At 31.4% G+C, this 16,638-nt stretch overlaps 1 protein-coding gene across 1 annotated transcript; it reads left to right on the forward strand.

The window, feature by feature from the left end:
- Positions 1-8,756: 8,756 nt before the first annotated feature.
- On the forward strand, positions 8,757-9,242 carry LOC142325701 (uncharacterized). Its single transcript, XM_075367729.1, has one exon. It carries the CDS (start codon positions 8,757-8,759, stop codon positions 9,240-9,242), a length of 486 nt encoding a protein of 161 aa, XP_075223844.1.
- Positions 9,243-16,638: the final 7,396 nt, after the last annotated feature.

Consider the following 16,638-nt stretch of genomic DNA (forward strand, 5'->3'; position numbering starts at 1 on the left):
TAAAAATAAAAGATTTTTATTATACATATAAAAATAATAAAGATGAGATCAGTTTTGAAATAATTATTGCAAATTATTTATTATTTTACGTATCGTAAATCATTCTCTTTAGAAGATTTTTAAAAATGTACAAAAATTAATAAATTGATGAACATATGGTCTACACTTAATTTAAAGAATGTTTTTTAATCACTTAATGATTTGTTTTTGTTTTTGTATTTAAAATTAATTCAAATGAAATAAATAGCCAAGTACAGTTAATTATTTACGGATAAAAACATACATTTTATTTATATTAAATGATTTATTCATTTATGAAAATAAATTATGTTTTTTTTAATTAAAAAATTTAAAAAAAACAACCTTATGTTAAACTTACACAGAATAATAATATTAATGAATTAATATCAATTTAAATTAACAGTCATAAAGAATTTTAAATTTATAAAAATCTAAGTACGTAATATCGCATACCTGTTTTGGTTTAAAGTAGCTCTCGGAGATCAGCAACGAATGAAGTCGAACGCATTAGTGAATCTTTGGTTCACCGCTTCTCCAAAAGTCGTCTGGAGTCTGCGCGTAAAACGTGACACACACACACACACATGATGTATCGTCTCAAATATATACACATTCAGATATATCTCTCCTTTTGGCGTCATCGTATTTAATATTAAATATATTTTGATTGTAGGCTTTCAATCGAATTTTTTTTAACTACCACAAAGAAAATATTTTGAACGACATTTTATTATTGTATATTTAATATAAACTATTTAGCATTCAAGTGCTTTATATTTCTTTAAAAAGTTGATTTGTACATCCAAATACGACAAGAAATACTCTAATATTATTCATTAAGAACAATATTCAGTTTAAATAAAATTAAAAGAAAAAATTACAGAATACATAAATATATAAATAAATTACATTTGTAATTTTTTTTCAAATTTTTTCTTAAGTTTTACTATACTTCACATTAAATAACTATAAAATTTAAAAAAGTAATTATATCCATGTAAGCTAAGACTTATATGTGTGGGCATGAACGTTTTTAGACAAACATTTTATAAAAAAATAATTTATACTTAAAACAAAATATGCAACTTTCTTTTTTTACAAAAAAAAATCTTGTAGTAAGTGCAAATTTATAAGTGACTAAACAGCTTTTCTTTAAAAACTAACCGATTTTCATAAATAAAAAATAAAAAGTAACAAATAAAACCGTAATAAAAATGTTAATAATAATAATAATAATAATAAATATAATCGTACTCAACTAATCAGCAAATATTTTTCAGCGTAGTTCAAATGCACCAATATAATTTATATATTGACAGGTTTATTTATATCTTCTTTTTTGTATGTTAAGTAGAATTTTTTCGCGAGGACGAAAATATTCATAAATTCAGAAGACTTAGCAACAGCTTGAAACTACAAATGTTGTTTATCCGACTGAAGCAGCAACCCAATATTTTTCTATGAACGGAATAGCACTTATTTTATTAATATTTTAAAATCGTATGGAAGATTTTGATGAGAATACTGATGTATTAAATTAAGTAAAGATTAGTTACGATAAGTAATTCTATTTATTTTATTTGATATATATATATCAAACCTTGGATATTCTGATGAAATAATTAGGCTATAAATCTGCGAAAATTGTATTTTTATTTTCGTACATTTTATTTATTCAAATTTATTTTTATGAAAAGCTGCCAAACTCTGAAAACATTAATTTTATCAAAAGGTTCATTATATGAATAATACAGATGATTTTTGTTTAATGCAGCTTTAATTTTACTTCTATGAAGGTTGAATAGTGGTAACATGCATGATACCAAGAAATATGTATTTCTTCCCATGCAAGATATTACTGTTATATTTCATAATAAAAAAAAACCTCTCCACTTTATATATACGAGGTGCGACAATAAGTAATGAGACTGATTTTTCTTTGCAAAATGTGGCAACCCTGCAGCTTGCGTAGCCACACCATCTTTGACCTTCGTCTATAAGCTATTTCTAGTCCAAGCGGCACATTGATGTAATTGCTCAGTCGTGAGTTGTGCTGTAATAAGTGAACACGTGTTTGTGTCTCTCGTCACAGAAATGAAATCGTAAAATATTGCGCAACGGTATGCCATTTCTTTTTGCGTTAAATCGGGTGAAAACGCGACGACAACTTACGGTAAGCTTCAGAAGGCTTTTGGAGAGGAGATTATGTCAACAGCTCAAGTTTTTCGGTGGCATAAAATTTTTTGTGAAGGCAGAACGAATGTTGAAGATGAAGACCGCAGTGGACGACCATCAACCTCACGGACAGATGTCAACTTGACCAGGGTGCGTGAAATCGTACCATCTGATCGAAGATTATCCGTGAAAATGATTGAAGAAGAACTCAATATCGATCGAGAAACGGTTCGTCTAATATTAACTGAAGATCTTGGTATGAGAAAGATTTGTGCAAAAATGGTCCCCAAAAATCTCACACAACAGCGAGAAACACGGAAAAATGTGGCAGCCGATCTGTTAGAGCAAACGGAAATCAATTCAGATTTTTTGAGCCGTGTTATCACTGGTGATGAAGGTTGTTTTTTTTTCAATACGTTCCAGAGACAAAACGCCAAAGTTCGAAATGGTGCTCAAAGGGATCACCCAGGCCAAAAAAAAGCTCGCATGTCAAAGTCAAAAGTGAAATGCATGCTTGTGTGCTTCTTCGATTCCAAGGGAATTGTTCATAAAGAGTAGGTGCCCCCAGGACAAACAGTTAACCGATATTGCTATAAAGAAATTTTAGAAAGACTTCGTAAACGAGTTCTTCGTGTCCGTGCCAACATTGCTGATAATTGGATTCTGCATCACGATAATTCGCCATCCTACACTGCTCTGTCAGTACAGCAATTTTTAACCTCAAAACAAATTTCAGTACTACCACAGCCACCTTATTCACCCGATATCACTCCGTGCGACTTTTTTCTATTTCCAAGAGTCAAAATGGCGGTCAAGGAACACCATTTTCAAACAACACAAGATGTCCAAAAAGCTGCGACGAGGGTCTTGGAGGATATTACAGAAGATGAGTTCCAGAAATGTTACCATCAATGGCAGAAGCGCTGGAATAAGTGTGTGCAATCAGAGGGGAACTAGTTTGAAGGAGACAACACTAAACATGACTAAAACGGTAAGCAACATTTTTTTTCACATCAGTCTCATTACTTTATTGTCGCACCTCGTATATTTCATATATTTCCCATATTAAAAATCTATAATACAGCCAGACACTTATGCTTGTATGAAATTTTGTAAAACCCATATGAAATTGAAAAGAAGAATTCAAAACCTAGAATTCTCTAAAATCAAATTTATTTTCAGTAATAAAAGTTAAATATTTGATTAGGGTTGTATTTTCTCTTTTCTTTTCTAGAAAAATGAATAAATAATTCTTAAAAAAAAAATTCTATCATAAATTCTATCTTAGAAGAACGAAAACTAGATAGAATGTATATTTGAAATTAAATATTACTGAAAAAATTAAATAGATTGATTGATTTCGAAATAAAAAGGTTAATAAAGTCCAGTATGATAACGAAGATGTCTGTTAGATATTTTTTTAAAAAGGATTACTGGGCACGTAGATATGATTTTAAAGTGTTAAAATATTAATTCGGTTCTAGAAAGAAAATGAAAGAAAAAAAGTGGTAGCTGTAGTACTGTCATCAGTAATTAATTGAAAAATTTATTGAGAAGAGTAATTGTCTCAACTTAGAACAAGTGTTAAAAAATTAAAATATCTGTCAAATAATAGAGCTTCAAATCATTCAAATTGTTGATAACGAAATGTTTTAATGCTCAGTTTATCTACTGTTTATCTGTCTACTTTATTTTGATATGCTTTATTTTTAATAAACTTCGATATTCCGACGTTTGTAATTTAGTTTCTGTGGATTTTATTTAGACTATTTTAATCAGAATAAAATTCTCTTTTAGTTTTCTTAAAATGTTTATTTAAAGTTTTTTAAAAGCTTTATAAAAAGTTATTTTACGTCAAACACAAAATAGTGTGCTTTTCGACCTCTCAAAGTTATGTATTTTACCCCAGATTTCTGAAAAACTACTTAAAATAGTTCTGGGACCTTTTTTTTTATCTTTCAAGTATATCATTAAAAAAAATTAAAAAAACACTAAATCTATCCCTTATTTTGGGCCCCAAGAATTACAGTCTGGCTTACTCTTGTCGAAGGTGCAGAAATCAGGGCGAAAACTTTCACTAGCCGAAACACGATAACGAAGCGTTTCTGAACCTAAATTTATATAAATTTCTTCTTTATTTTTACCTGTAAAACGACCTGAAATTTTGTTACAATTTTTTGTGGATCAATCTGTATAACTCTGTATATACAGAGTGAACGTAAATTATTCAGCTCATTTTACGGGTTAATAAAAAATGAACAAAGCGATTAGAGCGCGTTGGTTACTTTCAAACATAAGTATAGATACCAGAGTTACTGATGATCTTGAATGAGCAAACCAACGCGATATAATGACAAGAGGATCCTTAGTTAGGCAATGGTTACCGTGCAGGAGAAAGCAATGTTCTCCGAGGAAGTTGGAGACGGTTGCAGTAAGAGAAACTTTTCAAAGAAGCCTGGATAAATCGACTCCTCATGCAAATTTAAAACTGGGAATACCGCAATCGACAATTGTGAAGATTATATAAAAGCGCTTAAAACATCAGGCATACAAAATTCAGTTGGTGCATTCAATTGAAGATAACGATAAACCACGCCGTTACAATTTTGCTGTAGTCATTCTTCATAAAGTGAACGAAGATAAAGCGTTTTTAGAAAAAGTAATCTTCTCTGAAGAAGCTACCTTTCATGTTTCTGGTCGCGTTAATCGTTCATAATTGACGGGTATGGGGCTTGAAAACCCTCATACCGTCCGAAAAACACAACTTCATAACCCGAAAATTAACGTTTGGTGTGTTTTGACTGCTTATGACGTGATCGGACGACTCTTCTTTGCCGAGCCAAGGGTTACTATGATTACTTATCTAGACATGTTATAGGACTATGCAGTACCACAAATTGAACATTTGCAACCCAACGTTTACTTCCATCAAGTTGGCGCCCCAACCATACTGGGGTTTATATGTTAGGAACTACCGACATGAAAAATTGCCTCAATATTGGATTGCTGGATAGACCATGATGGACCAATTCCCTGGCGACCTTGATCACCTGACGTTATACCATTCAATTTTTTTCTTTGAGGTTTGTCAAAGGCAGGGTTTGTTTGGCGTCGGGGCTTTCTTTGGCGTTTGTAAGCAACGAAGAATGAATTAAAAAGAAAAATCATAGGTTAAATTAATGGAATAACTCCAGATATTCTTTGTAATGTGAGGTGTGAAAATTAAACGTTTTCTAGACATTTTACGTGCCACAAAAGGTGTTCATGTGGAACTTGTTTGAAATTAATATGTATTGTAAACAAAACTGTTTGAAATGCCCTGTTCAATGATAAACCTTCATGTAAGTGTATTGCTTTGTTATTTTTTTATTAACACTTAAAATGCACATAATAATTTGTGATCACTATATATATATTAATAAAGTGTTTAGAAAATTGAAATCCTAGCACCTGATTTATAATATAATTATTTACAATATTAATTTTTTTCTTTCTCATTTCATAATACTTTTGTAAAGAAAGATCTCTGTTTCATTAGAATGTATTACATCAGATTAAATTAAAAGCTTCATTTAAAATATTAAAATTATAAAGAAGTAAGTTTATACCATTTAAGTCACTAATTTAAAATTAACTATTCCTATGACAATCTGTGGAAGAATATTATTTTTTTTTGTACCATAAATTGAATATATATTTTAAATATAAGTTAAGTAATATAAATTAAATATATTTTTCTTTAACACAATCGAAATGTTTAAATTTTACTTATTCATTAATTATATTTTCATTTCTGTTTTCTATTATGTGTATTTTTTCAAGTATAAAGACATTAAATTTGTTGCTACTTATTTATAATATTAGATTTCTCTTTTATTATATTTATATGCTTATTAATACTTCCCAATACAGTTATTTTTTCTTTGCACTTTTCTAGCGTCCTTTATATTATAACCATCTTTAACTGCTGAGTATTTTATCTTTTACAAAATATATATAGGTTTAGGTCCCTATTAATCATAGTACATCGCTTTATATAAGTAACTAAAATGGTAATCATATTTTTCAATGCCTTTAATGTTTTTAATTTAATTCCAAATAAAACGTTCTAATGAAATAAATCGTATTAAAAAATTACTGAAACTGGAAGAAGAAACACAGTATTAAATTGAAAAATTAATTTTAAATACACTTAACCAAAACGAATCGTGAGGATCCATTGCAAAATATAACATTTTTGAATTTGCTAATGTTACAAAATATCAAACTTGAAAATTATTAAATGCTAAAAGTTTTACTCCTCTATCACATTCCCATGCCAAAATCATTGAGCTAATTTGTGAAATTAACTCAAAAATGGAATAAGTATCTAAGAAAGACACACTTTAATTTCATTAAAAAATAATAATTTATTGTGTTGAGTTGAGAAAACATCTGAAATTATATAAATATCTTGAAAAGGGTCAACTTTTTGTTTTATAAATAAATAAAATAGAAATTTATTTCAATTTAGTAGTGTAAGCTTTTAAGAAAATCCTTTTTGTAAGGTTAGATTGAGTTTTTATAATAAATCTATGACTAATAAATGTTAATAAACTACACAAAACACCAAACATATGATAAGAGACTTTTAACCAGATGTCCAGAAAAATTCATCTTGATCTAAAATGATTATATTTTGTAACAGGATTAAAAAAATTATATAATGATAGCCAGCTCGATTCTTACTTTTTATTACAGTTGATTTTCCTTGCATTCAAAGAAAATCATAGTTTTCATGCTACTTGAATAGTAAACTTACAGAAAAAAAGAACCAATCAATAATTACTACCTACTTAAACTGCAACATTTAACTGTAATAATATGTCATTTTATATATACTAGTATTTACACTATATCTGTGATGGGCAGTTACCATCATGGATACAGTATAAATGTTGCATCATTTATCTGATCTTATGATTTTTATTTCACTAAAATTCAATGATATAAATAATTTTCAAGATACAGTGTGTTAAAACGTTTCTTAAATATGTATTTTTCTTGAAGTATGGATTAGTATTATTACTGTTTGTTTTTTTTTTCATTACATCAGAGCTGTACAAAATTTATAGCTCATGAAATATAGTTAGATTCTATTTCATTAAGATCTGTTAATTAATTTATGATAAAATTGTGGGTATTCATTTTTGGAATATCTTTAGACGACTTTGGACGTATCATACACCAGTTTCTTTATTACAAAATATGTTTGATAACAAATTCACCAGCTGCTTTAATTATATTCTTCGATCTGGATTAAATGTCTAAAAATATTCAATTGTAGAATTACTATTCTGAATATAATATGTATTGACAACATAATATAATTATTAATGTGTGTAATATAATATAATAAATACTCATATTATCAGTATAAAATCCAGTATTTCAATTTCTATTGATTGATTAATCTTTTCAGCGAGGTGATTCAGAACAGTAATATGGAAAGATAAAGGATATTATTCATGACACCGCCAAAGAAGCACTGGGAGAAACAGTTAAAAGTGAGAGGAAGAAAAATGATTATTGGTGGTGATCTGAAGAATTGGCAGGCTTGGTGGAACAAGAGAAGAGCACTTACCAAAAGTGGTTGCCTTCTACACCTTGAAGATAGAAAAACTTATCTAAGATGTAACTATGAAGTTAAAAAGGTGAAATGGTTCCTGGGAAGGAACATATAATAAAATAAATGCTTTGCTGAGAAGCTCTCGATCAAGAGAAGTGTGGGGGGTGTTGAATTTGATGAAAATAGGTATCAGATAAAATTTAAGGATAGAACGTATTAGCATTGAAGGTGGAAAATGTGTTACCAACAGCTGTCATCAGAGGAAATGGGTAAATTTAGAGAAATAGAAGACTGCTTTGAGGGGTATAAAAAAAAATAAGTCACCAGGCCCTGGAGGGATATCCACTGAGCTAGTTAAGATTACTTCACCAGTGGTGCTAGAAGCAATTGCTGATTTGTTCACTGCTTGTCTTAAGGGTGATGCATTTCGCATGAATGGAAGTTAGGAAATATAATATCTACATTTAAAAAAGGTGATTAATTGGACCGTAGAAATTACAGAGATATCAGTGTGACAAGTTTGCTAGGTAGACTATATAGGCAGGTATTAAAACAGTATATTGAAGGTCAGATGCAGGAATTAGACGAGCAGAATGGTTTTAGAACTGACTGTTCTTGTATAGATAATGTTTTCTCCATAAACACTGGTAATTGAAAAGTTAATTAGCCTATAACAGAGAGCTGCATATAGTATTTATTGACGAAAGAATTTTAATCTTAGTGTTCCTATTAAGTATCTTTGGACAGCTATGAAAGAATGGAGTTAAAGAAATTTATATAAATGCAGTTAAAAATTTTTATCAGGGTTCCAGAAGCAGGGTAAAGGTTGGTGCACATTTGTCTGATGACTTCATTGTCACTAAGGGTTTACTGTAGGACATTGTATGTCCCCAACATTATTTAAAATTTATTGCAGAAGGCTCTGAAATGTTGGACTCATAAATGTGGTCAAATGGGAGTTCTGATGAAGGAAAACTATATTTATAATTTATTGTATGCAGATGATCAGGTTATTCTGGCAGAGGATAAGGATGATATTTTGTATATGATTGAGAGCTTAATTACTGAATACAAGAAATGGGGACTGAAAAATAATATAGAAAAGATGCAGTACATAGTGGTCGAAGGAAAAGGAGAGGATTTAGAAACATTGTTAGAAACTGTGAAACATTCTGATGAATATAAATATCTTGGGATATCATTAAAATCTGATGAAAGAGATACTATGGATATTATGAATAAGATTATAAAGGGAAAGAGAATTGTAAGAAGGTTGCATTTGGTTTTGCGGAATAACCATAACTCAATGAAAAATAAACATAATATTTTTAAAACTTTAGTTAAAAGCCAGGTGGTGTATGGATCTGAGCTATGGACTCTACGTAAAATGATGTACCAGAGACTGACAGCTGTAGAGATGGTATATTGGAGGAGATGATGTACTGGATGATGTTACCAAGTTACACTGATGGATAGAGTTAGGAGTGATAGAGTAAGAGAAATTATGAAGGTCACATCATCTTTGATAGAGAATGTAGCACTTAGACTGCTGCTATAATATGGTCATATGTGCAGGATGGGTCCAGACAGATTGCCTCATCAAGTTTGGGAATGGCAGCCATCAAATAGAAGAGAAGAAGACCACAGAGGATGTGGAGTTATAATATGATAAAGAGTATGTAGGTTCGTGATTTTTTGGATGAAGCAACCCAGAATAGGAAGGCTTGGAGAGTAGGATGCATGAAATGGCCGTAATGGCTATAAAAGAATTACTAAATAATAAATATCTAAATAATAATTAGAACTCAACTACAGAATCTTGTTCAGGGACATCCTGACCCTGAAGGGGAAGACACCCATCATGTGACGTTTCCAGTCGCTACACTACTCCCTCTGTACCTAGCCCTGATGGGCTTTACTGAAGGTCATCTTCAAAAACTTCGGCGGTAGATATTTTGCGGTCATGCCTTGATCAGGATGCTACCGATGCAAATGTTGCCAAGCTACATTTCCCATTGGTGTGTTTCAATAGTTCTGTGTACTTCTATCTCTGTATATCTAGGTGGACATGTAGAAACAAAGCATATCTCTGTTAGTCTTAAAGATGACTGAATCCGCAATCATTGAGTGAAGAAACTGAAATCACCTACCTACACCTAACTGAGGAGGTAAAAGTGAGTCTGATACACAACTTGAACTAAAACTAAAACACAGAAAACATAAAACTAAAACAAAAGCCATAACATAACTAGTAAAGAATTAAGAAAAACAAAGAAACAAGAACAATAAAAACAAAAGAGACAAAGGAAACAAAGGAAGCCCAGCTGGGATAAACCCTCTTTACTATCCTTTCTTTTGTTAGATAAACCATGAATTCCTCAACTGTAGATCATTTGGCCTGGTTACCCCAATCAGAACTGGTTCTGATACAAATTCAGCACTAACCCAAGAATGTCCAGTCAACTAATGATCTCATTATGCTTCTCACCATATTTCATACACTCATATAGCACATGAAAAGTGTTATCTAACACTGTGGGCATAAACCCGTATCAACCAAGTCAAACATTGCCAGCTTGCCCCGAAAAGCTTCGTGTCCTGAAAGAAACTGTGTGACATACTTGTTTGGGGAAATCCAGAAAGTGCAAAAAATATCATGCGTACACCGCCCGTCTTCTTCTGTCTCATCCCATCTAACTTGCCATAAATCAAATCCATTGGCTCGATTTCCTGATCTTTTCAGAAGTCAACTCACCCAACTTCATACCAGAAAGGCGTTCCTGCCTTTCTATGGCAAGAATATCCATTGATTTCACTTACGCCATCACCAAGATCACCTCTTTTGAAATAGTTCGGTAACTACCCGTTATTACCATCAGAAACATAAGACGTTGGGGCCTCAGTAAAATATTCTGGAAATTTTAGCCTACCCGCCCAAACATTCGCTGCATATAGCATAATAGCCACGAACACAATAGCCTTTGTACTGATTGCTCATGGTCTTAAAATTAAGACCCCAATCAGGATTGACCCCATGTCGAATTTCGAAGAAGGCACACAGGCCTTCTCTGTACGTATTAAGGTGCTTCTTGAACTGCTACTTCCATATAGAAACACTCCGAGGTACTGATATTATGTTGTGCTATAATACATTGGCTTGCCATCTAAACGCGGGCTTGCCGACTCACAGCTATACGGCCCAGCTATACGGGTGTTTAATTTATTAAACACCCATGTGCATGTGATAGTTCTCACACTTACCCCTACCAAGTGAAGAAGGAGCTCTGCCGTTATCCCGTCAGAGCCTGGGGCCATACCCATGCCTAAACTACAAATAGCCTGATACTCTTTGACCTTGGCAAACTCCAAAGACAATGTACCCCCACAAAATAGAGCAACCTCATGCCTCATCTGCAGACGGTATGTGGTCTTCCTTGCTTCGTTGTTGTCAGAGAGCAAATCGTTTAATAGTCTGCATAAAATTTCAGGTACATCTGATATTACGCCATGCCGAGTCAAAAGAGCAGACAGAAGAACGTCCTTTCTAGATTTGTGTCCCAAAACCCTACCAAGCATCCCAGGGATCTTTGTTCCGCTGTTCACTAACACAGGAAAGTGAGGAATCCCTCTTCTCTGTGCGGACGTTATGAAGATAATGAGATCTTTGATCTCTGTACTCTGCAACCAACACTGCTCGCCATTCCGGATCACCCACATGCTGAGATGCTCTCTGTAAATGACTGACAGCCTGTTTCAGACCTGTTAATTCTCTATTCCGCCAAGGGGCAATCCTCTCTCGACCTGGGCCAATAAAAATTAAATTTCATTAGAATTGTAATGGCTGACAGAGTTTCATCAGTCTCTTTGCTTTTATACAGATTCTATTACTCATGGATAAAATCATAAGTAATTTGAATGAAATTAGATGGACAAAAATGTAAGAAAATTCTAAAATTTACTTAAATATTTACAGGCTGATAACTACAAAGAGTTTATAAAAATTTTTCATTTAAGTAACGCGTTCAAATTTTCCCTTGTGAAAACTTTAACTTTTCTTTTGGTTTCTGTTAGTTTTTGTACATCCCTAACTAATTATTTCTAAATATCTATATTACTCTAAATATATAATGCAGAAATAGAAGGATGCACGGTTTGATTGACTTTCATTAATCAGGCAATACTTCAGAAAAAATCTTAATGCTAAATTGAAATAAGACTAAGATTTTCCTACTAGAATATTTAGAATTTTTTTTTTTTAGAAGTTAAACCTTTAAGATAACATATTATGTAGGCTTTGATTTGTTTCATATTTGTAACAATACCAATATAACGGAGCTGATTAATGGATCCCTGCCAATTAAGAAGAAAATAGTAGAAAATAACAAAGAAAGGAATTCATAAGGGTACTGAAAGGAATCCTTTTTCTAAGGCTAACTGGTCCATTTAACAATCGTTCTTTGTAATACTGCCCACAACATACCTCCAACAGCTGTTGTTCGAAAGATGGGTTATCGAACAAGGGTAGGAATTTATGGAAAAATATAAGAGTGCAGACAATAATTCTAATGCTTCAACAGTTAAGGAATTTGGGTCTGTTCTGCAGGTCAGGAGGATACAAGTATAAATACTCTAGGACCAGCGAGTAAAGATCAGTATTAAGTAAGTAGTAAGGAGTGACTATGAAGTGAGTATTAAGCGTACTGTTCTGATTGTGAGAAGGTGTTTAGTAGAACAACATGCAAAGTGACATCACAAGCATTCCATTGCAGTCAGTGGGTGAATGTAAGAAGTTGTTTGGTGAGTTAATGATAGATAAATAGTGAAAGAGATAAAGTACTAAACTCATTCATAAGTTGTTCGAGTAGTTTTATTAGTAAAGAGCAAAGGTATATGCAGAGAACAGAATTGAATGGACTTTAGACTTGCATTGTCTTCTTATTAATACAACACAAGTGGTTAAAGCTGTTAATGTTAGCAATCATTATGTCTTTTGTCAATTAAACTGAATTCTGGTTTTTATGATTTAGCCACCTGTATGCAAATCCTATCCTTAGTTAAAAATATATTTTTTATGTAATTTATTATTATTGTTGTCATTATTTATTATTGTCATTTGTTATTATTGATTTGCCTTATTTTATTTATGTTCTTAAATTAATAAATTGTATTTATATAAACATTTGTAATTGTTCGTCCCTCAATATCCTTATCGAGCCATGAACATGCGACAATATTATTAGATAATATGTAGACCATTTTAATTAAAATATTGAAGATAACATAGAATAGAAGTAGATATTAAATGTAAAAAGAAAATATTAAAAACATTTTAAGTTTACAACAGTACAGTTTTTAAACAGAAAGTTGTGGAGAAAATCTATATATATATATATGAAAGAAGTCTCTAGGACAAAAAAAAAAAAATAGCGATCATAAATTATTTTTAAGAAGTATATTAAAATGAAATATTGTCAACCTTAATTTTCTGGCTTACAAATATCTTTTGGAATATGGTGATACTGGAAAATGCTAAAACTATTGATAAAGTTGAAAATTATATGATTTTTTAAAAAATCTGATGTGGATACCACATGACTTCCTTGTACATCTATTAAATTACATATACATATTTTTGCTGCATTTCATTTAAAAGTGAGGTACAATCCTCCAATTCTTTAATAAAAGTGGACAGTTAAGCAATTGCTAAAATATTAGTTTTTATTAACATCAAATATTTATACAATTATTAATTCAGCAATCTTACCTAACATATTAGGTTAGAGTAATAGTCCCCTGATTACTCTTTAAATAAATTGTTTACCAAATAATAGAATAATAAAAACTGATTATTCTACACCATAAGGTCAAAATTAAGTAACCAATATACAGGAGTTCACTAAACTAAATAGTTTAATTATTAACTTTTATTTATATGACACACCAGAAATCTGAAATACATATCAGAAATCTTGTGCATAGTATGCACAAGTGAAAAAATATTTTCAACAATCACTTTAAATTGAATACAGTTCAAAAATGTATTTAATTTTTCTGTTAAATGATTAAATAAAATGATTCTTTTAAAAATAAATATACAATTTTTATAAGAATTTGCTAAGAAAATCCAAAAATAATACGATTCTAAATTATAGATATAATAACAGATAATAAATCTATTATTTGGCTTTTAATTTTATTTCACTAATAATTTTTTCATTTTTTTTTTTTATTATCAATGAATTATTATTTATTGTAATTTTTTTTGCAATCAAGGATTAATAATTATTAAATCATATATTCAAATTAAAAAAAAAGTAAAGATAAAAAAAGAATAAAAACAAAAAGTAAAAAAAAAAAACAAAAAAAAAAAGGAGATGAAGTCTGATTTGAATCGATGTGGCTTCGCTTTAAGATCCAAATATTTCATTAATTAAAATTTCAATTTTAATTTTAATTGCAATCAAAAAGGGAGGTGCGCAACTAGATGTTACAACGGTGCTAAATCCAAAATTTCAACATCCTACGGCTAATCATTGTTAAGTTATGCGAGATACACACGCACATACATACAGATGTACATTATGGACAGACGTCATACCGAAACTAGTCAAAATGGATTCAGGGATGGTTAAAATGGATATTTCCGTTGAAATATGAAAAGCGAAATGTTTCACGATCACAATACTTCCTTAACTTTGTACAAGGAAGTAATTAATTGATGATAAGATAAGTTAGTGATAATGTTGTAAAAATAGCTACTTTAATTGGATCCCTGTTTTGTTAATTGGTGTAATTTATTTTCTACACCAGTGGTTTCCAAACTGATCTTCCTTCAGAGCAAATGTTTAATCATCCCTTCATAAAAGTAATCAGAATGAAACAGAAATGATTAATTAAAATTTATTTTTTGATAAATATGCAATTGAAAAAAATAACAATTAGGTACAGTACAATAGTATAAATTAGAGGCATTATAGAACCTATATTTGTACCAGTAGATTTTTAATATCTATACCTATTTCTCAATAACTACAGATGGTCAGTAAATTAAATAATTTTTTCTTTTTCATTTGGAACATCCAAGATATGGCTTTTTTGGTTTACTGGAATTTCTCCTGCCACCACTCCATTTAGTCATTCTAAAGCACGAGACCGAATGACCATGCCACAAAGGGCTTCTGTGCCTTGACAGTTCATGCGACCAGGATCCTAAGTAAATCCTAGAGCTAACCTAATTACGTGAACGGTATAAGCACGGTCTATATCATCAGTTGCTTTGTGTCCACCCATTCACACTTCATATATTCTCTCAATGGGTATGCACCGTGTCTTACACTAAAACACAATAGTCATAAATTTATTTTGTCAATAATTTAATTAAATAAAAAATAGCTATTTGCCACCATGCCTAGGTTGTTGAGTGCCAGAAAGTACCTGTCCACCATTTGTAGCCGCTTGGAGCTAACGGTTGGTGGCCAACCATTCCTTGAGGGTAGCTTCTTCCAACAACATGGTTAGAGTCTTCTCTTAAATAAACTACTGATGCTGGTTGAACATCACAACTGCATCAAGGAACTCCCCCATGGCCCAAGAATGCAGCTCACGGCACATTGACTCGCTGCTTGTAGTGGCCAATATTCTCCTTGATGTCTAAGTTCCAGGGTGGTGCGAGTTCTGGCCCCTCCCTAAGTGTGGGGCAGTCATACATCTTATGTACATTTGACTGGATCGTCTCCAAAAAGGGAGAGGAAAATGTAGGTGTAAACAGAAAACTACTTCAAGAGCTAATAAAATTCTAATACGAAATAGTAAAATTAATCCAAAGAAAAGAAACTCAGACCTTAAAAGAAATTTATTGACAACTGGTTTTGATGTTAGTTGCTCAAATGAATGCTGCAGGCTTCTGGAAGGGAAGACGACAAATGAAAAAACAATTTTTACTCCTAAAATGAAGAAAAACATTTAACATGGGCCCAAAAATATAAATCATGGACTGCTGATATGCAGGATTACAAAGCAAATGTCATGAGATTAGGTGACAGTGAACCTTTCAGACCTGAGCATGTCCAACAAACTGTAATACACCAACTGAAACAGATATTTTGGGTTTTTCACAACAAATGGCACTGGAAACTTAGTTCCTGTTCAAGGTATGATGAATTCAAACAAATACACAGACACATTATGACATAGGATTGTTCCATTCAGGGTAAACTCTTTACAGGATATTTCAACATGACTTGGCCCCTTGTCATAATTCAAAATTGGTCAAGCTAAAACTTTCATGCTGGAAAATCAAATTAATGTGTTTCATTGCCCTGGAAATTCACCAGACTTAAATTCCATTGAAAACTTGTGAAATATTTTGAGGAAGTGTTTAGGTAAGATAGACTCTATGACAGAAGAACGCATGATAACTATTGCTATAAAAGTGTGGTTCCATGATGATGAAATTAAGAATATGTGCACTAATCTAGCGGAGTCAATGCCAAAACGTCTTCAAGATGTCATTTTTTCTAAAGGAGGATATACTTCATACTAATACATGTATTTATTGGTGTATATAAAGGCATAGAATGAATAAAAGCATAGTTTTTGGAAAAAGAGTGGTTTTTTTTTTTGTTACTTTGCCCAGTTAATTTGCACAGTATAGTACTCCCACTTAATTTTGTCCTTCAAGAATAAATTCTTGTTCTTATGGGTAAATCTGTTTGTTGCCAGTTGTTTCTAGGCATATTCCTTTGTTTTCTTGTGGTGTTGATCAATAAATCATTCATGGACATGGAAATCATTTATTGTCTATTTGCTTCAGATATCCGGTGTATGAGCTGTCT

The sequence above is a fragment of the Lycorma delicatula genome, chromosome 5 (genome assembly GCF_047948215.1).
Source record: "Lycorma delicatula isolate Av1 chromosome 5, ASM4794821v1, whole genome shotgun sequence".
In the NCBI taxonomy this organism is placed as follows: domain Eukaryota; kingdom Metazoa; phylum Arthropoda; class Insecta; order Hemiptera; family Fulgoridae; genus Lycorma; species Lycorma delicatula.